This window comes from Calidris pugnax, unplaced genomic scaffold (genome assembly GCF_001431845.1).
Source record: "Calidris pugnax isolate Ruff unplaced genomic scaffold, ASM143184v1 scaffold262, whole genome shotgun sequence".
In the NCBI taxonomy this organism is placed as follows: Eukaryota; Metazoa; Chordata; class Aves; order Charadriiformes; family Scolopacidae; genus Calidris; species Calidris pugnax.
The window spans coordinates 536,471-563,507 of record NW_015091043.1 but is presented as its reverse complement, the minus strand read 5'-3'; the positions used below and the strand labels follow the sequence as shown (position 1 = coordinate 563,507).

Sequence of the window (27,037 nt, the reverse complement as noted above, 5' to 3'; positions counted from 1 at the left end):
TCTCTATTTTTGCGTCTTTTGCCGGGGGGGGGGGGGGGGAGAAAGAAAGAAAAAAACTGGCCTTCTGTTTGGTTCAGAGAAGGAAAAAATTGATTCTGAGATATTCTGGCCCAGGTCACATCATCCCAGTGCAAGAGCTGAATGTGCAGTATTACTGATTTATTTCAAGCAGGACATACCTGTAACCAAAGATCAAGCCTGTGCAAGATAAGGATGGTCATGCCTGATCTTTGAATAGCTTGCTTTAATTTTATGTTTACACTCACTTCTCTCTTGCCTAATCTCTGCTTTACCACTGTGGCTGGTCAAGGATAGCAGTATGAATGAGTCACAGAAGCCTGGATGTTTTTGTATGGGAATAATTTAATTTTGCCCACAACTTGGAGCACTCTCCTGATTGTACTGAGCTCTGTCCTTCAGTCATGTGGATGTGCCAGGTTATGGGGATTTTTTTCTGTCATTGACTCTTGGGAAAGGGAGTGCTGCCAGTTGTTTGAGACTTGCTCCCTCTTACTGACGGTACAGCCAAGAAAACAAATTAACAGACAGGAAAACAGGCATTACAGCGCAGCACTCATGCCTGTATGCTGATGTATCCTTGCTCACAGATTTACTTTTTTTTTCTCTCTCTCTGTAAAGAAGTGTCTTTTTGCTTCTGTTTCCTCTCCCCTGATTACAGATAGCCCTCAGAAAACGTAGTTTGACAAATAACTTGTCCCATTTACCATTCACTTTTACAGTTATTAAATACATCAGACTGTTTATTGTGCTAGTGCATAATAAAATAATAGTCCATAAATATATGTATAACATACATGCATAATTATATCCATTAAACTGTACCCCATGTCAGCTCTTACATGAATTAATTGGTGCCAGTTTTGGTATAAGCTCACTCAACAGCAGGAGAACTGGTTGTTCCTATCCTGTATAAAAGAACAAATTATGTTTATGGAAATAACAATACAATCCTGACAAGAAATTTTTGACAACGTAATTACAGAAAAGAAATAATAACAATATGCTGAGCAGCAAAGAGGTGTGTATGTGTGCGGATGCCCTCCGTGTGCGTACACAGAAAATATTTGAAATTCCTCAATTTATTTAAGGAAACTTTACTCAAGTAGAGCTGCAAAATGTAATTAAGCATCTATTCAATTAAGCTATGATGAAGTAAGTTTAAACTTGTATCCAAGGACAGAAATAAACAAGTTGTGCGTGGTTCCTGATGCATGCGTGTTCCTTATCTCTTCATCTCCTCTCTGTGCAGAATTTCCAGCTGCTCCTGTGCCTCTTGGGACTCCTTGTCCTGGCAAATGCCTGGACGTGCCGTGGCTGGTCTGGAACAACGTGTGTGTGCTTTGGTCAGTCAGGGTATGTGAGCAGCTGTCTTAGCAGAGTATCTAACGCCAGGGGTCTGTGGCCTTTCCCCATGCTGGGGTGTATTCATCTCTCTGCCCTCTGCCCAGTTGCTGAGTCTCCCCCAACCTTGTAGGACCTTTGCGTCTTTGAGGTCCCACCCCTAATATGTTAAGAGTTGTGTATGAAAAGGCTAAAATGAAGTTCAAAGTTGTCATTTTTTCTGGAGTGCAAGGAGGAGAGGACTCCCAGCACAGCCTTAAAACAGAAAAGCAGGCTAAAAAACCCACCTTTTTTCTACTTAAAGCTATTTCACTTTAAGTGTTGCACTTCATCCTCTCTAGAGAATTGTGTAAAGAGCTGGTCCTTAAATTCTGCTCTCTGACCCAGTGAAGACAATAGAAATACGTGCGTTAAAAGTGTGCATTGAAACTAGTTAGGCAAGGTTGTAAATGGGGAGCTCTTCATAGAATGCATGCCCTTCATAGCTTGCTTCACTCACACTGGAGAATACATGAGGAGGAAAGGTGAAAGCAAGTTGGTCTGGTTGGGCAAAGTCACCAACAGAGAATTTGGGAAATAAAGCTGCAAGCTCAGTAAGAACGCAATTCAAGTACTTTGCTAAATTAAAGATGAGGGTGGGAGAAAAGGTATTGAAATGCAGTTTTTTGGGATGCATGTGCTGCAATCTGTGTTATCGGAAGTCAACGGCACAAGTTCCCAACACATTACCTATTACACCTGCAGTAGATAGTTCAGCCAGAACAGAAAAGGGTACCTTTTGATTCACTACCAATGGCACTTTAATAAAATAGAGGGAGAAATGTCTGCAGTCTCTAATAAGCAATATATCAACTAAGCGCTGTCAGCCTGTGTAGAGAGCTCCACAGCATGATTTATTATGTTAATTACAGTCATGTGGGCCTCATGCTCTTAAGCCTGAAACAGCTCAGATTCTCAGCTTGATTTAAGAATATGCTTTGGCCAAGACTTAAAGTGCAGCTTATTATGATTAATGTAATAAAATATTTACTACATACTCTTTTCTTTGTTTCACTGCTTGTTGCCCCAGTTAGACTGCCTCATTCTGAAACAGTTATATAAATTAGTTTTCAGATGATGAGGATCCTCATCTGTTTTTAATTTTTCTCTTCAGTGTTGTTCTTTTTTCCACATGTCTTTGTTGTAATTCTCCCTTCTCTCCCCTTTGTCTTTATTTTACTCCCATATTTCCCAACTCTCCTTCTCGGTGGCTGACTGGAGTGAATCAAAAGCAGGCCAGCTTCATAGCCCTGGTTCATCCCTCCAAGACCTCTTGCATTGCTTTCTCAACTACGCTTTTGAAACTTAGTTTTTAAATGCAATGACATTTAAACTGGTGGTAGGCTGTAGCTGAGAACACACTAAGCGTCTGGTCATATAGGGTGGCATGTAAAGAGACTACTAAATGGTAAGGGGTTCTGTTTCTTATTCTTCTTCCATAGAGGTACAAAATTCCACAGTGCCAAATTTTCCAAAATGCCATATAAATTTGTACATGTGATTTTATGCAAACCAGCCCACTAGTTAAATTGCTGGCTGAGAAATTGGTGCTTGCAAGATCATAGAACCATTGAATGGTTTAGGTTGGAGGGGACCTTAAAGATCATTGACTTCCAACCCCCCTGCCATGGGCAGGGACACCTGCCACCAGACCAGGTTGCTCAAAGCCCCATCCAGCCTGGCCTTGAACACCTCAAGGGATGGGACATCCACAGCTTCTCTGGGCAACCTGTGCCAGTGCCTCACCACTGGAAAAATGTCTTCCTGATGTCTAATCTAGATCTGCCCTCTTCCAGTTTGAAGCCACTGCCCCTCGTCTCATCACTACGTGCCCTTGTAAAAAGTCACTCTCCAGCCTTCTTGATCTGTTCACACATGTGAATCTGGCATTCTCTGTATGAACACGTAAAGGTGGAAACCTTAGGGAAGTGTAGGTTATTGAGTTTTTTTATTTAATAAATGTGGTTTTGCCATGAGAATTTATATTTCTTTCCCCTAATGCTTCGTTAATTTTTAAATTATAAGCTTAATTTAATGAAGGATGTGTTTCTCAGATCTTTACAGCTTCTTCTCTCCTCATTATGATTTTTTTCTACTTGTTTTTTTCTCTTACCAACTTTTGAATTGAGTAATCTTATAGGTATATTATTCAATTGTGTCCGTCTTCCACCTTCTAATCATTTTTTCTACAGAAGCATGTATACTTAAATATAGGGACCCCAATCCAGAATGCACTTAAAATATGCTTTGTTGAACTGGAGGCTTATTTGGGAGGCAAACAGATACTCTGCTGAAGATGTATGTGCAACAGTTTCTGGACTGCTGCCACACCAGCCAAGTCCTCTTGGAAGATGAATGCACCACTTCTGCCATACATCATCCAGCTTGCAGTTCTCAGTGTAGGTTAGACTGACATACTCCTTTAATTCCCTCTGCCACTGATCATGAAGTAAATAACATGCTTTGAAAGGGCAACATTTCATTGTGTTGCTAAAAAGTCCTGTGTTAAAAAGAATTCTGTTTTCTGGAGTTAAATATTTATCCTGAAGAAAAACATTGACAAAAAATGTGTCTTGTCTTTAGCCTTAAACTGAAATCAGTAGTTTGAGTTTTCTAAGCGGAGGTAGCTGTAAATTGGTTGGAAATCACTAGAATTATGGCTGATTACAAAGATGCATGCTCAACATAAAGCTGACATTTGCTTCAGATTCTGGGTCGTGTTTTGCTACTTGTCAACTCTAGCAGCTCCAGTTTCACCAATCTACCTGATTTTTTTAATCTGAGCTCTGAAAGAGGAGCAATTATGTGCTAGAAGTGAACACAACTGAAGCAAGTTTAGATAGTTATTTTGAAAGGAAAAGGGCTTTCATATTTTTTCAAAAGTTTTCTAATGTGTTTAGGTTTGTAGTATAGAACACTACAAGCATGGCTTTTATATCCTCAGCCTGTATGAAAAGTTGGGTCCCTGAACCTCAGCCAATTATACAAGAATTTGTATAAACAAAGAAGTTTTTTTTATAAACCTCCTGTAAAGGTAATAGCTAGTATGGAAATAAGAGAGGGATGAGGCAGGGCAGGTGGACTTTGGAGCTGGTTCCAGGCTTATAATCCAAGTGATTGACTTGGAGCAGGGCAGCAAAAGTGGCAGATCCACTCCAGCTGTGAGCTGAGTGCATTTTTCCTGGACATCACCTAAGTACCACATACATGGGTTTCTCCAGTGGTCTTGCAAAATATCTTCCATTTCTGCTGCTCTCCACGCTGTGCCCCAGGGAGCAGCGGCAGTGTCCTGCCGTGGAAGGCTGTGGGGTTGGTCAAGCCCAAGAAAGCTGCAGTTGGAAATGCCAAATGGAGATGGGATCTGGGTAAACATGAACTGGGTAGCCCCACTGTTGGGATACGGAAGAAATGCATCCCATTTTGCATTGCAGCAGTTCACACCAGTGCATCACAGAACAGCTCCCCAAGCAGATAGGAAGCTCTACAGCCTCGTACTCCAAAAATAACACTGTAAGTGTTCAGTGGAAGAAGTGAAATGTGAGGTAAAACCGGCAACTCTTCCCTTTTCCACTAGCCCTGCCAAAACCAAAACCAGACAACTAGATGAAGCCGAGGTCATACTGGAAGAAATTAAAACATTTTTGATTTAGAAAATGTATTTTTAGAACCTTTGTGTTGAAATAGCTCAGATGTCACGTAGAGCTAGGTAGAAAGGGAGCCTTGTACGAATCAAAGTCCTTCCAGTACTGCTGCTTCGCGCTGTTCATTAGTGATTGCTAGTATCTGCTGCCTCAAATGTTGATCCATTCAGTCATAGAAGGACATAAATTCTTAATCCTTTGCCATAGATACAAATTTCTTGTCATCTGAGGATCATGCAATAATCCCTTTAAGGCTGATGTGAATTTTATTGTTGACTTTGCCAGCAGCCAAACTGCACCTCGTATCTTTTCAGGCTGTTGGGGTGAGAAAGTAATGAAAGTGAATGCAAACTGAAAACCAGCTGTAGTGTCTGAGTGAGCACCCATTTGTCAGACCATTCTGGACCTTGCAAAAAATGTACAGCTGACTAAAGTTTATTTTAGTGACTTTTACTTAATGGAGATACCAATGTATAAATATTCCTGTGCTAATTTGCTTGGAATTGCTGTCCTTTTTTCTTTGATGGATCTAAAGCTTTTTAATTTTAGAATCATAAAATATTTCACTGATAATTTTGTTGGGAGGAGGTTAACTGAATACAAACATAATTTTTTTTTGGCCAGAAAACATATCTTTCATAAGTGGATTTTAATTAATACATTTCTATCATAAAATCTACAGATTTTACATGCTAATGAAAGCCTTTTCTGAAAATGTTAGACTACACAGAGTTTGAATTAATGTAGTGGAAGCATGGAACTTTAATTGTTAAACAGAATTTAGTAGCAACATTAGATGGGTAGGGCAGAAAGTCAAGAAAAAGGGCAGGAGCACTTTGTTCTGCTTCAGTAATCTGCAGCTAACAAGTTAATCATTTGATCCTGCAGACCTCAGAAGCTGTTAGATGTCAAAACCTGACGAAAGTCTCCAGGCAGTCCTAGGGTTTTCCACCCCTCTTTTGACTCTGACTCACAAGCCTAAGCTTAAATAAGTGTGATTATTATGGCACAGGAAGCACACTTTATTTGGCCTTAGGACTTCCTAAAGAAATGGTTATTGTTAGATATGAAATAATTACATTAAAACTTAGGTATTTTTGACTTAAGCCTTTGACTACTGCATGTGTGTAGGAGTTGCCCCAAGGAAGTTAGTCTGTATCAGACAGTGAAAGTGCCAAAAATACCATTCTCAAGTGTTTAGCACTCCCTGTCTCTTAATTTCAGGGGGTATCTGCGAATGCTGAGAGGCACTTCTGCCAGGGATTCCTCCTGCTCTTAACCTTCACCCTTGCCCTTCAGTGGTGAGAAGGGAGAATGGCTTTCACTTGGTTATTCCTGTGATGCAGTGAGAACTAGCTGACAGCTTTGCATGCAGAAAGAGGGTTGGTATTTGGGGATGCTGTGATAGGATGATGGCATTCAGCCACTCCTGACAGGAGAGCTGTAGCACTGCTTCCAGGAGGGCACATTTGCCAGGGGGTCCCCCAGTCTTTTTTCCCCATGACTTGACCATACCTCCCTTGCGGCCTCTGGCTGCTGCAGTTGTTGACTTGAGAATGTCGTTTGCCTGCAGATACCTTCTAGAAACAGGAGGGGAATGGAGAAAAGAAAGGTAGGAGCAAACTATGGTTTACGTTAACTCTTTTGGTGGGCTGGTTGGATATCACTGCTTTTCAGTAATTGCAGAGCCAACCTGCAAAGTGCTGGGGAGCAGAGAGCGAGCTCTTAGCTCCGCTGTGGAAATACGTGGTGCCTTGTGCACAGTTATCTAGGCTTTTTCACCTGAATGAAAGTGTTCTGGTGGAAGCAGGTCTGCTGCAGAAGCATTTCCCTAGTCAGTACACAAAATGGGCAGAGAAGACTTTAGCTCATGATGCGTTTTAATGTTTTTCTTCTGAGATCTCACTGGCTGCCTTAGACAGAGTTTAAGACTGTTTGCAATAATAGCTCAGGTTCATGACTCCCACTAATGTTACAAAACCTCTCTGAACATTATCAACGTGCATCTGTCTGTTGTGAAAGCACGTGCCTTTCCCCCAGACATAATTGCAGGGGTTATGTCCTTTTCAGGGACTCTGAGTGTGTGTATGTGTGCGAGCTACAATAAAAACCAGCCTGAGTTTGATAACTCCGCTGATAACATTAAGTCTTGGCTGCATTAAGGTCAGATTATGAAAACATCAGAAGGCAGCTGTTGCTGTGTGGGAGGGATCATCTCATGGTTGTGGGCTAGCCAGGGACACTTGTCTCCTACTAGGTCACCTGTTTAATCTCTGCCAGGTCACTTTATCTCTTTGGCTACATTTAAACTGGGACATCTAAACTACTAAGCACTTTTTCAAACTCTGAGTTGGGACTTTGCCCCAAATCCCACAGTTTTACTGGCTTTTTCTGCCACGTTCTGTTTTTTTTTGAAAATGAAGCTCCAGTGTGGGATCAGATAGGAAACATGAGAGGTCCAACCACATCATTTGTGCAGAGATGCAGACGAGGGGGCAGGACCTTGGGAAATGCACCTCCAAGTCAATTTATTTTTTGTGTTTCTGCTCCTAGTCTGTGAAACAGGGGTAACAGCACCACCAACTCCAAAGATTATGTTATGACAAGGAGAAGGCATTAAGGATGGCTTAGCTTGGTAGATCAATGATGACAATAGTTCTTGATTGGTTGATTCAGACAGTTTTCCTAGCTGAGACGAATCAGACCATAACATGAGAGTATCTGTCTTCCTAGAGCCTAACAACAGACACCTGCAGAAGACTGTAAGAAAGGTGCAAGCATAGATGACAGCTCCTCACTCTCCTATCCTCCAGCAATTTAGAGCTTAGGGCTTCCTGATTGAGAGGTGTTCTCTTCTATTGAGGAGCGCTTTGTGGGTTTTTTTCTGTGCTTTTACCCAGTTTTGGAACCCATGCACACTGAAGGGTTGATGATACTGTGAGCAGTGGAGGCCCAAGAGCAAACAGGTTTATGTTTGCAGTTGTCAAGGAACTAATGTGGATCCCCACCTGTGTTTTCAGTACTTTCCAGCAGCCCACAGAAATTAAAAAAAAAATAAAAAGAAAAGTAAGCCCTGGCCAAAAGAGCTTTTGGTGTCTATTCAGCAAGATGCAGCAGTGAGTGAGACCAAGTAAACATCTGGGAACTGTTACACTGGAAACACTTCTGTCTCAGCACAAGAACATTCACTTTCAATACCCAGACCCAGAGATTAAGTCTTGTACTTCAGCAGTCCTCCCACCTTGTCACATCCTTACGATAACAGACACATTTTCAAAAATTCACTGTGGTAGAAGTTGAGATGCCTTTTAGTCTTGAAGTTCTTAATGATTGAATTACTTCTATGTAGCCGTTCTTTATCTGTCAGTCTGGGTGGATTTGTAAGGAACAAAATGACATTACACTAGGCTGATCTTCTCTGACTGGGTCTCAAGGCCCTGCGGCCAGAGCAGAAGCAATCAATGCCAAGCATACAGACTGTGGTGAATTCTTTGATTCTGTTTCTGCTTGTTTCCTATAGACAAGAGTAGAGATGTGTAGAATAGATGGGTTTGTTGTATTTTACAAGGGCCGATTTGCAGACTGCAACCAAAAAAGAAGTTCTGTAGTATCCTTGCCCTGTCAATGGTTGTATGGAGAGGACACAAGGTGCACCTGGTCTTGGACACTGTTTCATTAGTGGTAATTCTTTGGGATGATTAGGGATACCATCCAGAGGGACCTGGACAAGCTTGAAAAGTGGATCTGTGCCAACCCCATGAAGTTCAACCACACCAAGAGCAATGTCCTTCATGTGGGTTGGTGCAATCCCAAGCACGAATACAGGCTGGGCAGAGAACAAATTGCGAGCAGCCCTGAGGAGAAAGACTTGGGGTGCTCACAGATGAGAAGCTCAACATGAGCTGGCAATGTGTTCTTGCAGCCCAGAAGGCCAACCACATCCTGAGGTGCATCAAAAGAAGCATGGCCAACAGTTTGGGGGAGGTGATTCTGCCCCTCTACTCCGCCCTGGTGAGACCCCACCTGGAGTACTGTGTCCAGCTCTGGAGTCCCCAACATAAGAAGGACTTGGACCTGTTGGAGTGAGTCCAGAATGAGGGCCATGAAGATGATCAGAGGGCTGAAGCACCTCTCCTATAAAGTCAGGCTGAGAGAGTTGGGGTTGTTCAGCCTGGAGAAGGCTCCAGGGAGACCTTATAGCTACTCCAGTACCTAAAAAGGGCCTACAGGAAAGATGCTGAGGGACTCTTGATCGGGGAGTGTAGTGATAGGATGAGGGGTAATGATTTTAGACAGAAATAGGGGAGATTTAGGTCACGTACTAGGAAGAAATTATTTGGGGTAAGGGTGGTGGGACACTGGAACAGGTTGCCCAGGGAAGCTGTGGGTGCCCCATCCCTAGAAGTGTTCAAGTCCAGTTGGATGGGGCTTTGAGCAACCTGGTCTAGTGGGAGGTGTCCCTGTCCATGGCAGGGGGGCTGGAACTTGATAATCTTTAAGGTCTTTTCCAACCCAAACCAATCTCTGATTCTGTGATCCAAATGGTGTAAATTGTGCTGTGGCTGGCTCGAATGAAGTTAACTTTCTTCATAGCCACTTAAAGCCTGCTGTGTTTCAGATTTGTGACTAAAACAGTGTTAGTGACACACCAGTGTTTTGGCTGCTGATGCACAGTGTCAAGGCTTTCTGTTTTTTCCATGCTGTTCCCCCAGCAGCTTGGTCTAGGGTAGGCAAGAAAGTGGGAGGGGAGTCAACAGGAACAGCCTACCCAGGCTAACCTGCCCTACAACATCATCAGCCCAAACCATCCTATGATTCTATTATCGTACTATCATGCTTTGCAATAAAAACTGAAGGGAGAGGTTTTGGGGGAGAGGTGGGCATTGTTGTGGGAATGTCTGAACGTTGATATACTTGTGGGAGGTGGTGGGGTGGTGGGTGATGCCTTTGCATCATTTGTTGGCTGTTTCTCTTTTTCCTCTTTCTGTTATTAGACTCTCTCTGTCTTCACTTACAGGTGTTCTCACTTCTGCTTTTCCTGTTTTCTTCCCTGTCCCTCTGGGGTGGGGAGTGAGCAAGTGTCTGTGAAGTGCCTAGATGCTGACCAGGGTCAACCACCACAATAATAGAGAATACAATTATGAAATTATCAGAAAACACAAAGTTTGGCCATACTAAAAGCATGCCTGGATACAATTTATGTCTCCATGGTAGTTGGAGATGGATGATATGGTTTTTTTTCAGCACTATGAAGTCTCCTTGGTTAAATGCAATAAGACTTTAATGATTTGAAGAATTATGTCTCCTTCCTGAGCTATCCTGGGCTATAAAGAGCTGTCTTAGCTAAGTTAGGCTCAGCTGCATCGTCTGCTTTTGCTGTGGATGAAGAGCATGTGCAGATGATGACATCTGATGATTTGGTAGTTCAGGACTGTCCGTTGGGTCTCACTCCCTCCCTGCATTCGTGCCCATGCTATGAGATATCCTTGGTATTCGAGCAGTCTCAAAGGAAGAGAGTAACCAACTACCACTGCAGGCTGGATGCTCAGTCAGAACTGACATAGCTCTCCTGATGTGGCTGCACAAGAAGCTGACCCATTATCTTTAACGTTTTCCACCTGCCATGTGGAGTAACACACCACAGCACTGCAGGAATGCAGTGTTTCTGGAGTACTGTTTCACTTGCGCAACTTCAGGGGATCTTTAATTCAGCATGGGTTTTATAACATTTAGCTGCAGATATGGCAATTTCCTTTGCAGATTAAGGAAAGATGCCGTAATGTAAGTGACTGACTGGGTGTCACTGCTGTGTTGTGACAGGCTATCCTCTAAGAAGTAGTGATTGATGACATGTATAAAACTGAGCCATTATATGCGCTGTTTATATTGAAACAGTACTTGAAATGTGGGCTGTCAGTCAAAGCACTGATTACTTACACAGTGCTATAATAAGTGGTGGTGGGTGCAATGAACGAGGTACCAGAGTAAATGTTTGTTTCAGAGCTTCAAACAGAGTCGTCTCTTTATTTCTTCCCGCATCTAGCCATAATAAAAGGATCTGCTCTATACGTTTTCTAACACACGAGACTTCACTGCAGGAGTTCTTTGATACTGACATTAGTATTAAAACCAGTTTCTGAAAAAGGCTGGTGACCTTTTCTTTTTCCCCTTGAGCACAGTTCTAGCAATCCTCAGTGTTCTGTGACATTTTTCATGGCTGCAGAAGCCTCCAAAGGCCTCGGCTGCAGACCCCTCCTTCTCTGTGCTTCGCAGAACGTTTGAGAACCTCTCATTAGGTTTCACTGGGTCATGCCTGGCAGTGAGGACACAGGACCTAGTCCCAGGGGATATAAACTCGACCCTCTTTCTGGCCTGCCAGCAAGTGCTGGGGCACATCACTCCCCAGGCCTCTGTCTGCAGCTGTGGTATGGAGGTGATGGGATGAACTCCCTTCAGAGTCACTCTGTAGATGGGTGGAAGGAGAAGATGCCCAGCTGTGTGCCGATGCTTCTGCACTGCAAATGCTGAAGGTGGGCAAGGGAAGGAGATAGGGTCACCTTCCTGCTGCCTTCCCTGTTAAAAGGCTTGCAGGGCAGAGTGGGCACCAGGAGCAAGTCTCTGAGCGCTGCTGCCAAGCATTGCTTTCCTACATGGCCTGACATGAGCTTGGCCTGAATGACAGAGAGACAGGGGGACCTTCACCTGGTCTCACACCACGTTGTGGTGTGTATGTTGGGTGGGAGACACCTGGAAAGTGTCACTGTGACATTGCTGAAAGGACACGGAATTGTATGGGTTTTGCAATGAGACAGACCAAAAAAGAACTTGCTTCCCACCCACCCCCGCTTCTATTTATGAAATGGAAGAGAGAAAAAAAAAATGTTCCATTCACAATTACAGAGAATAGTCAAATCATTGAATTTTTCTTACTTTGCATTTACTGTTCATTTTCTACAACCAACAAGGTTTGTCACGTTCCTAATGACAGTTGCACCTATGTGCTTGTCAGTGTATCCTTTTACAGACGGGTAGTTTGCATATGCCACAAAACCAGTCCTTAAATACACACATCCCTTATATGTAAAAAGATTTTCCTTTCAATGCTTATCTTATGATCAGCCTGAAAATCAGTTGTCAGTAACAGCCATTGTAGTGGTTGTCCTCACTGATTGTAATGACCTCTGAGTATAGCCTTACAGAGCAACATGTAGTTGTTTCCAAAATTGGATTTTCTGCCAAATGAAAAGAAATGGTCACAATTGTACTTCCACTGTCAAGGTACAGCTTAATTATGTAGAGAGGCTGTATAATCATGTTTTTCTTCCATATCTTCTGATGTGAACATATTAACTATTTTTTTTTCATTCTTGTACATTTGTAAATTACATGTTGCTCTAGTAGTTTTACCTGCCAGTAAAACTACCTTTGTTATATCCTTTGTTAGGATATACTGCATTATTTTGTACTGTACATTTCTGTCTACATTTATTTAGCTCTTAAAAAATGTTTCTGATTAAAGATAATTTTTACTGTCATAAATGTGATGCTTTACTTATTTTTTTTGTAAAAATAATTGGAACCAGTACAACCTCTGGTTTCACAAATGAAGCAATTCAGAATGGGCTTATTGCTCGGATTGGGCTGTGCACACAGCATTGGGACCAACACAAAAACCTTCTACCCTCCATTTGTTCTAAAAAGCAGATTGCCTCTAATCCCGTTTTCCACAAATCTCCATGCACAAAACTGTGCCCCAGTGTCATGGAGAGCTCAGTTTGGTTTTGTGCCATACTCTAGTACATCATTTGTGAAACTGAAGTTGGCTTTTCAGTCATGTAACAGGTAGGTAATAATGTTTTCCAGTGCTTTTTGTGAAATTGATTTTAATTTTTTTTCTCTTTTTTCTTTTTTTTCGTTTTTAAGGAAATATGTTTTGGGGAAAAGTGCATCACACAAACTCACTGCTTCTGCTTTCTTTTGTGTTTTCCCATCTCCCTCTTGCAGACCAGGATGAGAGAGCAGCAGAGCTCAGCAGGGAACAGAACGAGAAGACCATTCGCAGCACACAGACGGCTCTCCGCAATTTCAGAGAGTTCCTCATCTCCAAGTACCCCTCTGAAACCCGGGAGATCTACGTCATCCCCTGCAAAGAGCTTGATGCCTACCTTGCCTCCTTCTTTGTGGACGCCAGACAAAAGGATGGGTCTGAATACGAGCCAAACAGTCTGGCCAACTATCAGTGTGGGCTGGAGCGGTATCTCAAAGAGCACAGGTATGGGTACAGTATTACGAGGGATAAGGAGTTCAAGAGGTCCCAGGAAGCTCTGAAGCAAAAGCAGATAGAGCTGAGGTGTAAAGGAAAAGGAAACAAGCCACACAAATCCATGAAGCTCACCTTTGCTGACGAGCTTATCCTGCGCAAAAGAGGTTTGTTGAGCAGGTACAATCCCGAAGGGCTGTTGAACCTCGTCTGGCTAAACAACACGAAGGCGTTTGGACACTGCACGGGTTTCCATGGGTCCACCCTCAAGTGGGGAGACATCCGGCTGCGGGTGACGGAGACTGGGTTGGAGTACCTGGAGTGGATGGGGCCGGACAACGGAGATGTCAACGCCAAGAGCAAGAGAGGTGGGACGGACTCCCGGGTGTATGCCACCCAGCACTCCCCACAGACCTGCCCCGTGCAGGACTACAAGGAGTATGCCCAGAGGCGGCCTCCGGCCATGCGCTACGAGGATGCGCCTTTTTACCTCTCCATCAAACCCGTCGTCAACTTGGCCGCCCTTCACTGGTACAATTGCCAAGCCCTGGGGAAAAACAAGCTGGCCAAGATGGTAAAGACGATGTGCGAGAAGGGCAACATCCCCGGCCGGAAGACCAACTTCAGTGTCTACCAGAGCTGTAGCACCCTCTCGGAAGCGCAGAGCAACCAGCTGGTGCTGATCTGCAATAACTTGAGCCAGCAGGCTGCCCAGTCCATGGCGAGCCACTCCAATACTGGCAACTTCATAGTGTCGGCATCCTATGACTCCTCCTCTGACACAGCTTGAAAGAGGGGTATCACCTGAACACTTTTTTCCTTTCCTTTTTGTTTCAAGCGTTGAATTTGTGCCCGATAATACACATCAACTGTGATTGTACACTATTCCCCCATAGCCCTCTCTCCAGTGTTAATTCACTTTATAAAAATATATAAATATATAATATATTTTTCTTTTTACAAATAAGTCAATAGAAATAGTTTAGTATTACTAACATAGTATTTATAGTGTTGGTACAAAAATGAAAGGTACTAATGGGTTATAATATAAATGCAGATTTTAAAAGGACAAAAATGGTTCTCAGGCAACACCAGGTAGACTGGAAATACCATTTTTAACATGCACACATCAGTGAGTGTAAATCCCCAGGGAGTCTTACGTAGCAATTCTATTTTGAAGCATTTTTTCAACTTCTTATTTTAACATGGCCTCCCAGATTGGAGGAGACAAACTTATCACTGGCTGCTGCTTCTTACCTGCTGGCTTATTCTTGATCAGCAAGACAAAGAAATAAGAGATACATCAATGTAAGTTCATGAAACCATTTACAACAATTTTTGTCTGTTTTTCATTTTGTTTCCTCAGACTCATTTATGCCAGATGGGAGAAAAATCCCGAAGTCAGCTAAAGGCTATTTTTAACATTTGTTTTTGTTGATGATTTTCTGTGATCAAAATGTTGCTGGTCTTTAGACTAAAAAGTATTGTTTTCAACAATATGCAAAGTATAATGGCAAAACCACTGTCACACACATAATTTTAACTGTTTAAGCACGGGTTGTTAGTATTTCGTCACTGTGTATACTTAATGTAAAATCTACTGACTTAGAGCCACTCTTTCAGTATTCTGGGGAATGCAACAGTGCAGGAAATTCCACAATCTTATCCCAAACTGTACAGAAATAAATACATCGAAGATGTCTTTGAGATGTCTTAAAATGCATCAAAGATGTCTTAAGCCATCATTTGAAATCCACAAAAAAATTAGCATAGAGAGTGTAATCATAATTTGATATTCACTACAGAAAATGAAAAAGCTGGATATTTTTAAATGCTGGAAAAAAAATTTAAGTCAGCTACACATAATCTGTTTCCATTGTAGACAATGGAAAATGTGCATGTGAATCTGAAGGCAGAATTTGGTCCTTGAAGCCTTGACATAGTGAGTGCTACTGTTCCAACATTTGACTTCTCAACATAATTGTTCTTCTCTAAGTACGGAGAAAACAGTAAAAAATTCAGTATTTCAGTGAATGATTGTAATTCTTGACCTTTAAAATGATCTACAGTACTTCCCAAGTAATTCAGCTTAGTTTGTGTTCCACTAGGATATCCTAGGGCTGTGATAAGGCTTTAGACAAATCCACCAGGGTGATCTAAGGCCCACTGGAGTCAATGAGTCAACCTCAGCTGATTTCCCATGGGTGTTGGATCAAACTGTTACTGAGGGGCTTTTTTTGTTTTGGGGATTTTTTGTTGTTGTTGTGTTTCTTTATGCTTGTTTGTCTTTATTCCTTCACTTTCCTGCATATCCTTCATATTCTTTAGATCTGCAACTGTGCAGTGACTTTAATCATTGCTGATTCCAAAGAAAGGGTGAAACAAAGGTAGTAGACAGAAGTAAAAGTAACCCACCTGGTGCCATTTAAAACCTGTTTTCTGTGTTCCTGGGTTGAAACATTCCTGTGTGCGAGGGAGGTGGCAGAATGCCTGCACTTCGCTCAAGCTTTATGGAAAGTCTGTTTTGGGGATGGGGTAGGTAGCAGATGTGCTACTGGAAGGACTCAGAGCAGAGGTTTCTACCATAATAAACATCTGTCCTCCCACGAAGCTTGCTGCAGGTGACACGGCCTGGCTCTGATCTCTTTGTGCTCCACACGTATCAAGGCTAGTGTAAAGTCCAGGGTTCCTGTGGGCTCTACCAGGGTCTTGCGTGCCCTGGCAACGTAACCACCAAATCTACAGCCTCCGAGTTACTGGCTGCTGTCTCTCAGGGCTGTAGGGTAGGTAGGGGATTCATAACTGCTTTTGTGACTTGGTTTTGGGGCTTCAGACCAAATCATGACACTCCTGAAGTGAGTGCAAGCTGTGTCCATGACTTCCAGCGCCATGGCAAATCTGACTTGTAGGTGAAGGAGAGGGAAGCACAAAGGGACTTGAAGTGCAGCCAGCAAGACGGCTGCCCACCTTCCAGATGAGGCCAGCCCTCTGATTGCTGTTAGCACAGCCTTGCCTTTTCATGGCAGTGCTTTTAATATGATAAAGTTAAAAATAGTTTTGCAAGGCTGGTGCTGCTCTCTGTGGGATTAATTTGCTGTTTCCCACTGAGGACTCACGCAGCTGCTCGTAGTATGTGCTGGAGTGCTGGGGGTGTCCCATGCCAAGGAGCTCTCTGGTGGTGCCAGGTGAGAGCTCTACATGGAGCCAACCCCTCAGAAGCTCTTTGATCTCTTTTTCTCCCTGTTGGCACACATCTTAGCACTTCCCAGTGGCAGCTATTGCAGGATCTGACCAGCTTCCCCACCTTGCCTTTCTTGTGCTGCAACATAAGGCTGGGTATCAGCTGGCCTTTGTGGGGCAGAAGATCTCTGCTTCCCACCTCTCCTACCCTGTCCAACCTCCCTTCTTTGCAGGAAAGAGCTGCCTTGAGCTTGTTGGGGAAAGAAGCCACCCCAAGGTACATCTTGTCTTGTGTGTCTCCTGAAGCCCCCCCAAAAGGCAGTAAACCAGACCTTATAACCAAATGGCTTCTCACGCTACTATCAGGCTTGGAGTTTGGCAATGGTTCACATTGTCTGCGGGTGTGCCTTAGGCCTGTTGCTTTGGAGTGGGCTATTTTGTGTGGTAATTCCACAGTTCTTGTCTCCGAGGAGGCAGATCACTGGCTGCGGATGTGCCATGCATGCAAGGACATCTTTGAAGTGCTGCTCCACATCAGTGCTGTAATTCAGCCCCAACACAGACCTTGGCTCCGTTGGGAGGAGCCAAAAATGCTCAGAGTGACCCAGAAGAGAGAATGCAGGCAGTCTAGGGTTCTGTGCTGGTAGGTCATAAAAAGCATTTCCCTTGACTTCTTGACTCTACGTACTCTGAGGTGTTGTTTACCACGGTATTAGGGTGGTTTGTGCTGGGTGAGGCAACATCTCTGGTACTCTTGGCTAAGCAGGGCACATCAGCAGCTTTTGCTTGTCTGGTTGGGGGAAAAGCTGAGGAATATGTGTGCTTATTGTGCTAGCCTCAATATTACAGGGCAGGGTTTGTTCTGCTTTGCAGCACCTCTAGTCACTCCAGCTTCCAGTTGGCGCTGATGGCAGATTGCCTGGCAAATTCTGACAGGGCGGCCCCAAATAGACTACTTGTTGAAGTGGTTAAGCACATATGGCCAGAATATGATACCCAAGTAGTATCATACTCCAAAAATAAATTTATTAGCGTTGAAGAGCATTTAGCATAACATATTACCCAGTCTTCATTTGTGGACAGTTGTGAGGAACTGAGTGACCACAGTTTAATGAACTATCATTTGTATTAAGGCCCTGGAAGGTTTGTTAGCCCGGTGGGAGGGACACTTCTGATTTAAACCACTCTTATGTTTTTTTCTCATGCTGGCAGGAGAGTAGATGTGCCAGTTGCTGCGGCTCAGCTGACAGGTGACAACTCAGTTGCTTGTAATTGTCTCCCAGTACTGTGACTGGGGGTGGCAGACCTGCTCCACCACCAAGTTGTAAGCTCACTGCGGTGGTGTTCAGCTTCCCTGGTGCCAAGACACAGCAATGTGGCCAGGGGCTAGTGGTGCCAAGCCCTTACAAGCCTTCCTCTCTGCCTAAGCAAAACACTGGGGTCTCCTACCATGACTTTTGATATGAGTGCCTCTTACCATGAAATCAACAGGGCAGCTGGTGAAGCAGTGTACTGCTCCTGTGCAGCACAGCTGGTGGTTGTGTGGGGTGGCTGACAGTGAGGCACTGCAGGTGGCTGGCTCTGCTCCTGCCTTCATCGTGCCCCGATGTAAAAGCCCCACATGTGATGTCCATAAGATGGGGGTAGCTGTCTCCAAAAGGGGACTCACTTTTCTCTTTCCGTTTTTGTTTTTTTTTTTTTTCCTGCCACTCACCTTTCTTTGATCTGGTGTTAGACCTCTTCAGTGAGTCATTTCAACTCACTAGCCCAGCAGAAAATGCAGCACAAAAAGGGGGAGTCAGATAATTTTCTGCCAGATCACCGGGTTGAATCTGCTCACAAATTGAGGTGCAAAGCCAGTGGAGGAGATAGAAGAAGGAGCTCCCCTGCCAGTATCACAGAGTCGTTAGCCTGGCTCAGCTACTGTAGCCTTGGAAGCCCATCAAAAGGGCAGACTCAGACCCTTCTGAGTCATTTGCAGGCATTTTGGTTGCCTTCAGAACCATCTACCAGCTTTGGGGAGATTTGCTCAGTGCGACCAAGACCAAAATTTGGCCTTGAGCTTTATAAAGAGGCAGAGTGCCAAAGCAGAGGCCTGCACACAGTGCGAAGGAGTCGGCACCGATGTGGGCGCAGGCTTTCCCACGTGGCCTTCTCATGACACCAAACCAAGAGTCCGACATGGGGATCATACATGGATGTCACTGGACCGATCTGGATACATGCACTTGGATCTGTTCACGTGATTGCACATTTAGCTGGGCAGAGCTGCGGGCACTTGGGCGGCTTAAGCTCTGTTTTATTAGTCATTCATGCATGTATTTATGATATTGTGGGTTTGCACAATGTACATGTATTCATGCAGGTGGTTGGAAATGAAGTCTTTGATATCTGGGTGTTGCAAACTGCCTCTTTAATTTTCAAATATGTATTTATGCAATGAAATGTATTTATAAGTGCAGGAGAATGAAATACTGTTGTGGACTACATTGTAGACTAAATTACGAGGGATATCTAAAATAACAGCACATGCCTTGTTCATTTGCATAGTGCAATAATTCTGTGGTAGCAGCATCCAGGCTATTGACATACAGGACAATCTAACAATGGAGTCGGTGTCCCTGTTGCACGTTCTCCTTCGTGAAGAGTATCGACGCTGTCAAGCTGTTCTGTGTTTTTGTTTTTAGAAGCTGCTGTGCGCTGGTGTTCAGTCTACAGCCTAGTTGCCCTCTTAGAAAGCTGTGTAGAGAATGAGGTGCCAGCAACGTGTCCTATGCTGTGTGTGCTTGTCTCAGATGTTTGTGACCCCATCCTGTTCTGCTGTTTGCGCAAGCGGTGTGGGGTGGGAAGGTGGGGATCAGGAAGAGCAGGTGTTAACAGCCTTAAAGGAAGCTGAGATTCCTGTTGCACTAGGTTTCCTCCCTGTCCACCTCGTATTTACCCTTTCTTGTCACCCTGTCTGAGTACACCCCATAAGTGCATTGACTGACCTGGCTAGCACATGTGGTGCACGGGCTCATCATTCCTCCTGACAATAAGCTGCAAGTGACTGATGGACTGACTGGTCTTCCCCATCCCCGACACCCCTGCTTCTCTCACTGTCCCTGATCCTCTAATACTCCCCTCTCCCGGCGTCTGCACTGTGGGGCAAGGGGACCACTTTGTGCAGGGCGGCTCTTGGCGGAGGGCTCCCTCCCTGCCTATCAAGTGACCTTGTGCTTTGGGGATAACGCGCTCAGGGCAGACCGCCTCGCGTCGGGTACGTGGGGTTTGTGGGATACTGGAGGCGAGCTCTCTGGAGGCTCGCATCCCTCCTGCTGGAGGCACTCTCCCTCTCTCTTCTCCTCCGCTTTTTGCGAGACAGCTGTCACATCATGCAATGAGTTGAAGTTCACTCCCGTGTAGAGGACCAGGCCCACACCCGTGTGCTGTTTGGCCTTCCACTGACATCCTTAAAATAGGAATGAGATAACTAGTCCTCATCAGTACATATCTCTTGGGTTCACTCCATCATGGAAGTCAATTCATCTCATGTGTTGTGGCCAACAGGGCATCAGGACCCCCTCTGACTCCCTGAGCTCCCAGAGGCTTTGTGAAAGTGTGGGAAGGAGGAGAGCTTACAGGACACACAAATGTGATTTGATTTACCTGAAATGAGCCAATTCATGCCTCTGGGTTAGGGTAGAGAAGGACTTGGCTGTTCACTGTAAAACATGGTGGGAAGTGGTCGGCACTTCTTAATGAGGGTTGTTTGCTAAATGTCAGTGTGAAGAGATGACTGCTTTGCCTAAGGTGAGTTGCTGTCCTTGTTCTTAAGAGAGAGGATGTATTTTATCTTCTCTCTGTGCTTTCATGTGTGTGCTGAATCTGCACTGTCAGTGCTGAGGAGAGAAGGCAGTCCAGCATAAAGCATGGCTATATCCCTAGCCAAAAAACTTGAAGTATACTTTCTGGTGATGGTCCCCACGTGCTGAGCGTGCCTTGGTGGTTGGGGACAGTACTGCTTCAGCTGGTGTCTCACAGCATGTCTGTTGGCTCTGTGCAGAGCCACCACGGGTGCCACTGCACCGCTCTCCAGACACCGAGAGCCTGGGGATAGCTTGTTGAGGACACCCCTATCAGCCGGGTGCCTGCAAGCCAAGAAGGGGGAAGGCCCTAAGCACAATTAAATGATGGTCTTTCCCCACGGACAGCGTATGATGGACACGTGAGGCTGTGCCCTGTCTCCTCAAGGGTTTTGGAAAGCTAAGGGCCACCAGGGACATCACTGCTCCACCTCTTTCACAGCAACGTGACTTCAGCCAGCGATGGAGTTGCCCTTCTGAGGACAAATGGGGTTTCTCTGAGCCCCCAGCGAGTTGTGTGGTTGCACTGCTGCCATTGTGCAAACCAGGTGCCAGCCCATTCCTCCCCACCGCGCTGTCTCTGGCGGAGGCCTTGCGAAGCTCTGCTGAAGTTGTCCTCCAGCTCCTCAATCCTTCCTGAGAGCAGCAGAGAGGAGTTTACGGCGGTGACATGCTGGAAAGCTAAAAGCCCCACAGCTTAGAAATGCCTGAGAGCTTGTTGAAAAGTTTGACACTAGCCATTCACTGGAGCATGTTCAAAGTAGTGGTGATGCCTAAAGCTTCAATTCCTAATCTGATGGGGGGAAGAATTGGTTTGGCACACAATTTGCTTGTTATGTGAACTGATGGTTTTTAACATGGTCTCTAGAGTCTCTGTCTCAAGCGAGGAGTTTATTTATTTCCTCTGTTTTCTGACAGAATTGGTTAACTTCAGTTGGAGATGCACACAAAATTCTATTTGTTTTAATACACAAATGCCATTAAATGAGCTATCTGTGCATTGGAGATGGATTTACTGTTTCAAAGGGATTCGGATTTTTCTGCCTAATCTTTTATTCTTGTGCTTGGCATTCATTCACCACAGTCACTAGTATATGAATAAATAGTACCTTTTCAGATTTGATCTTTTGTAATTACTAGAAGATTGGTTCACAGTGTTTAGGATACCTGTGAGGAAGGTGCTATCATTGAAATTCACTGGGACAGACTTTCCATGGGAATGAGAAGAGGTGTTTAGCTTTTTCACAATGCTCCAGGAATCCGCCTTTGCTGGTTTTGGTTACTGTTGTTTTATATGGTCCAGAAGTGTCAAGAAAATAATGAAGCAGCCAAATGAGAGGAAAAGAATCAAGAAAATGCAAGATGTTTTGGTTACACTAGAAAACTAAACTCTTAAAATTAATTTTACAGCTATTATCTTTGCCACTTCAGCTGTTATTTTTGTGAACAAAGACAACTCTCTCACATTCCTCACGCCTAGAATTTGATCTGCTTTCCGAAAGCTGTAACCTTTCTGAGACTGTCCTCCTTACCATTATAGCACGTTCTCAGCTGGCCTAAATCACGTGTAGCCTTAAGTAGTCCCTGGTCTGCCCCACATTGCTCCTTCCCTTCTACTATCACGCATTTAATATGCTTACTGTGTGTCAAATTCCAGCCTGGAAAACAAACCCGTGCAGGAGACGCATTTCAGCCTGTGTAATCTGTACAGTGGATGCACAGTATAGATCCAGAAGGCAAGGCAGTAGCAACTGGCTTTGAACTGATTTTGGTAACTTCTGTGTAGGAAGACAAATCTTCTCCTCGTGTCTCTGAGGCTGAAGGTGCACTGAATGATGGATGACCCCAGTGTGAGTCACTTTGTGGGAGGCCTTTGTTTTCCATATGGTGCTTTAACGGTTCAGATCTCACCAGCTTTTCCTTCTGGCTTGTGAGACCAGGTGGGTCTGCAGAAGGCTGAGTGCGTGGATGTGAAAGGCAGAAACATCCAGAGCGTCCGGGGGCGTGCAGACAAAACATGACATGAAACATCTTAACGGAGTCTGAAGGCTGCCAGGGGAAGAAATGGTGAGAGCCTGATTCTCCTCTGATTTCTGGCAGTGCCTGCAAGCCAGGTGGTGCTGCTGCTGGAGAGGACTTGGTGCCAGTTGTGCAGAGCAGGGAGGGAGATGCCTGTGCCGCCAGCTTCCACCCTGCTTCCACAGCACATAGCTGTAAACCATGACTAACCCCACTGGAAAGAAGGGGTCTGAAGCTGGAAAGGACATCGCTTGGCCATGGTTGCATTGCCAGTGCTTGTTTTCGTCCGCGTGACCCATCTGTCTCAGGGTCATCTTGAGACCTATCAGGGAAGACCAAATTATTTAAGATGGGAAGAAAAAGAAATGGCAAGAATGCCTAAGTGTGATGAAGATAGAGGAAAGGCAGTGGGAAAGCCTGGCAAACACAATGGAAGTTTTTGTCCTTTATTTATTTTTTTTTCCTAAAGAAGGCGAGCATAATCCTTATCCTTTAATATCCTACTTTGTTTTACACTGGAATTAGAAAATCTTTTCCATTTGTTTTAATTATCTGCTGGCTTTAGCTCTGCCTTTGAAAAGCATTTTTGCTATGACAACCCTTGGTCTCATGGTGAGCAGTGCTAGGGAGAAACAGCTAAAGTAAGGCTTTTATCTTCCCCTGCATGCAATGTTTAATCTTTCTAATCTTTTAATGTGAATGTGTTTTCTCCCAATTTGTAAATTGACAAGATTAGCACCGTTTCTCCCAAAACAGCATTTGAAAAACATATTTTGCTTAAAGGTAACCAAACTTTTACCTAACAATGTGAATTCTTCTAAGTGACCGATGCATTCTCAGAGTTAAACCTCTCTCTAAGGCTAACTTCCACTCACTGACTTTAATGACAACTCAACTTTTTTAAGAACAGTTTGTAAAAAAAGTAGATTTTGTTAACTCTTTTGTTTTGTTTTATAAGAAAAAAGATTCACTGTCTTGCCAAATAATAATATTAATAATAATAATAATAATAATAATAATAATATTTCTATGCATTGTGTGATTCAGTGATGTTGCTGTTGAAATTTTGCATGTTTTCTAGATGTTCTGACATTTGTACATTTATGTGGTACTTGTAAAAATGATAACCATTGCTGCTATAATCACCACTGTTGTTAGGTAACTGGAAACTGTAATATGAAGCTGTGCCAGTGAGCAGGTTTTTTTGTGTGTCATGGTAGAACTCTGCATTCTGCTGTTCATTTTCTGTTTTAAGCCAGTATTTAGTGCCTTCTGTAGAAGGAATCAATATGTTGTGGTAGACAGGAGGTGCCAAACTTCTAATATCTTGTTCTGCACAGATGATCATTTACCAGCTTGAAGCTTAAAAAAAAAAAAGTAAAAAGTGAAAAAAAAATAATAATCTTGAACTCTCCATCTTTCTTTAAAGTGTCTTCTCATTAATTCTCATTTGGAAAAAAACCAAACCCTTTAATAGAGCTGAAAAGAAGCCATCTTCCCCAGCTACACCCACTGCAGCAGCAAGTCTGCCAACTGTGAATGCGAGGGGTAGGAGGGAACGCGTAGTGCCCAAATGTTCCTGTTGGTAAGGGACCCGGTGGTTAGCCAAGCCCCTTCCAGTCACTGGGGAGCGTGCTAAAAACCCAGTTTAATGAAAGCAGCCCTCTGACTGCCGTAAGAAGCTGTTAGCTCTCATAACAGTTGTGAGCCTGCTCTTGTAAACAAGTGTCAGCCCGGTCAAGTGGCGGATTCCAGCCCCTCTTCCGCCTCCGCCGAAGCCACACGTTGCTGCCAAATGAGACTTGGATGAAATTCAAGCCCAAGATTTTTGGTCTCGATCTTTCCAACTGCGCTTCGTGGCAGACAAGCCCTGTTTATCAAAATTCTGACATCGCGTTTTCAGTTCCTTTTCCACCCTCTGCTTTGAATCTGGCAGTACAGCAAATATGCACACACACAGAGGCATTCGTCGTGCTTCTGATAAGATTTTGACAGGCTGAAATCGTGCCATGCTGTAATCACACAACAGAAACAGGCAGGAGGGAAATACGAGATGTTCATCTGTCTAGTGCATTTCCCAGCCACCAGGCATGGTCAACTGTACCTAGGCTGGTCTTTAAAATAATATTTTGTATGGAAAAAAGAAAAGACTAACTATCAGTTTTCCATCTTTACTGAGGTGAAAGCCAGGTCTTGAGAAGACTTTTCAAATTGGAATACCCAGTTGCCAGAAAAAGAAGTGTGATTGGAAAAATAGGTGTATTGAATTCATCCTTAGAGGTGCTGGTCTAAAGCCATCTCTGTTCCCCAGCAAGACAATTTACAACCCTTGAGATGTAAAAATAACTTCCAAAAAATAAGTTTATGCCAAAATTTTTAATGTAGGTGCTCCTTTTTTTGTGATACCCAGGACATTTACAAAAAGCAGTGTTAAAGGATGCAGCCCAGAACACAATGAAAATTATCCCATGCAAGCCAGTGCCCAAAACACTGATGAATCTGGAAACCTCACCTGCAGAGCTAAACCTTCCAGAAGTGACTAGGATCTTTAGAAGACTTTTGAAGCCCCTCAGTTCCCATCTCTTGGAGGCAATAGGGCTCTCTTCAGAAATGTTCGGCCTTTTTATAGTCTTTTAAAAATTAGTAGCTTCTTCAGGCTCCTCCTGCCAGATCAGAAACCAGCTGAGACCAGTTATAGTACTGTTTTGCGTGTCTAGTAGCCATTTACACATGGACACATGCTTCCACTAGTATGAGTGAAGGGTTTTGACTCTGCAAAGCTCCTGCCTGTGTGGCCCTAATATTAAATAAGCAAGACAGTGATACACAGTCTCATTTCCTGCAATTCTTCTACTTACAGCTAAATCTGAGCCTCCACGGTCTCACCAATTGCACTAATTGTCTCACCAACTGGTCTTCCTAGCTTCTTCTGTATCTTGGCCCAAAGTCCAAAAAAAATGTGTCCTCCAGCACAGCAGATACCACCTTTCAATCACTGTGAAAACTTCAGTGTACACATTGTCAGTCCTGTAATTGCTTTTGTAATTGCCTTTTGTCTGAAGTACATTACACTGCGCATTTTTATTATTATTTTTAGAAAAAAACCATAAATCTGTAGCTCAGGCTGTGCTGCAGAGCCAGGAGAGAATTATCCATCCAAGCCCCAGTGGAATTCGGGGACTTACTTAGCTTTTTTTAGACCCCTTTCCAAACCTTATCTGTAATCATCTATTTAAGGCAGCTATCTTAGCATGAGCAGTGCTGCGTATCTTCCACTCAAATGCAGTTTTCCCTACACGGGGCACCTTCTTAACACAGATTTCTTGCCCCTGCAATCGGGAGATTATAGATACAATGGTTTATTAGGGAGAAGGAATATTTTGATGCATTTTAATGCATTAAACTCTGCAAATCTATAATATCTGAGGGGAAGGTACAGATTAGTGGATCATTTTCTTATAACCTGAGCGAAACGGTGAACTACAGTCCGTTTTCAGAGCTACCAGTTCAACCCCAGTGTCCTCAAATTACCTTCTTTCTGGAATTACACAGTGACCTGAGAAAAACGAGTGAAAAGGCTTCAGTGCTGTAAATGAGGAAAGATTTCATAACCTACTTCGAGCCCCAGATCCCCAACTGGGTTTCCAGGGCTGGTAAATTTTTTACTCGGCAGCTGGGTAAGTTTTGACCCTTGGGGATACAATATTTCTGCCGCGTATTTTTAAGAAGCAAACCTCATACAGGGTAAGGTCCTTCCCAGGTGAAGACCAATATGGTCAACAAAGTTGTCTGTCGCTTGTGCCAGTTGAGAACTGTTTGTTTTTTTTTTTACTGTGGTTTTCTTTTTTTTTTTTTCCCTACTGTGAGACTCTCCACTCTAATTGGGATGGAGTAAACAAACGTGTGTTGTCCTGCTGTCTGCCACACTTCAGTCAGATGTCTCCTTGAATAATGCTCTTTTAGTGTTTGAATAAAAAAGTGCCCTCAATAAGAAGAAAGTAAAACCGAGAGGTCTTTTTTTTTTTTTAAATGGTGTCAGAGTTTCATCCCTTGCTCAGTTGTCAGATAATTAGGCTTTTGAAAAGAATGGATTCAGTTGTCTACTAATTGGAGTATAACATTCACTTTTACTGATCTGCAAATTCCAGAGATGCTCTGATCTTTTTTGCACTTCAGCTCCATTTTTATTCCCTTATGATAATCTTTAAGAAGTCTGGTTCTGCTGCATTGGAGATTGATTTCACTGTCCGTACAATGTTAGCTACTATTGTAGTGTGACTTTTTGTTTTTTAAAATTTGTATTGGTACAGCCTTAAACTTACAGAATCAAAGACCATTTGAAAAATAATCGAGATAGTCATTGATGTCTGTGATAAGTGCATGCTTTATTCACAGTGTTTTGTCTGTAATTAGGTGTAGCAACCAAATGTCCTGTATTTAATAAACTGTTTTCGGCAAAGTTGACTACTTTCTTTAATCAAGTGAGAACAATTTACTTGGCATTTCAAAGTGCATTGTATAAAAAACCCGAAAGCTGTCTCTCATGCTTTTCAGGTATGTCCCTGCCCATGGCAGGGGGGTTGGATGAGATGACCTTTAAAGGTCCCTTCCAACCCAAACCATTCTATGATTCTATGAAGTATGAGTATCAGCCCAGCTGGGAAGTCCCCGTGGACCTGTGGTGATTTTCA

General features: G+C 43.6%; 1 protein-coding gene across 1 annotated transcript in view; it reads left to right on the top strand.

The window, feature by feature from the left end:
- The window catches only part of KIAA1958 (KIAA1958 ortholog), a 36,660-nt gene extending 9,863 nt beyond the window's left edge, over nt 1-26,797 (top strand). Inside the window, exon 2 of the mRNA XM_014956417.1 lies at nt 13,047-26,797. Within this exon, the coding sequence (XP_014811903.1) occupies nt 13,047-14,092 (1,046 nt within the window). The 3' untranslated portion in view covers nt 14,093-26,797. The remainder of the gene's footprint in view (nt 1-13,046) is intronic.
- The last annotated feature ends 240 nt before the right edge of the window (nt 26,798-27,037 follow it).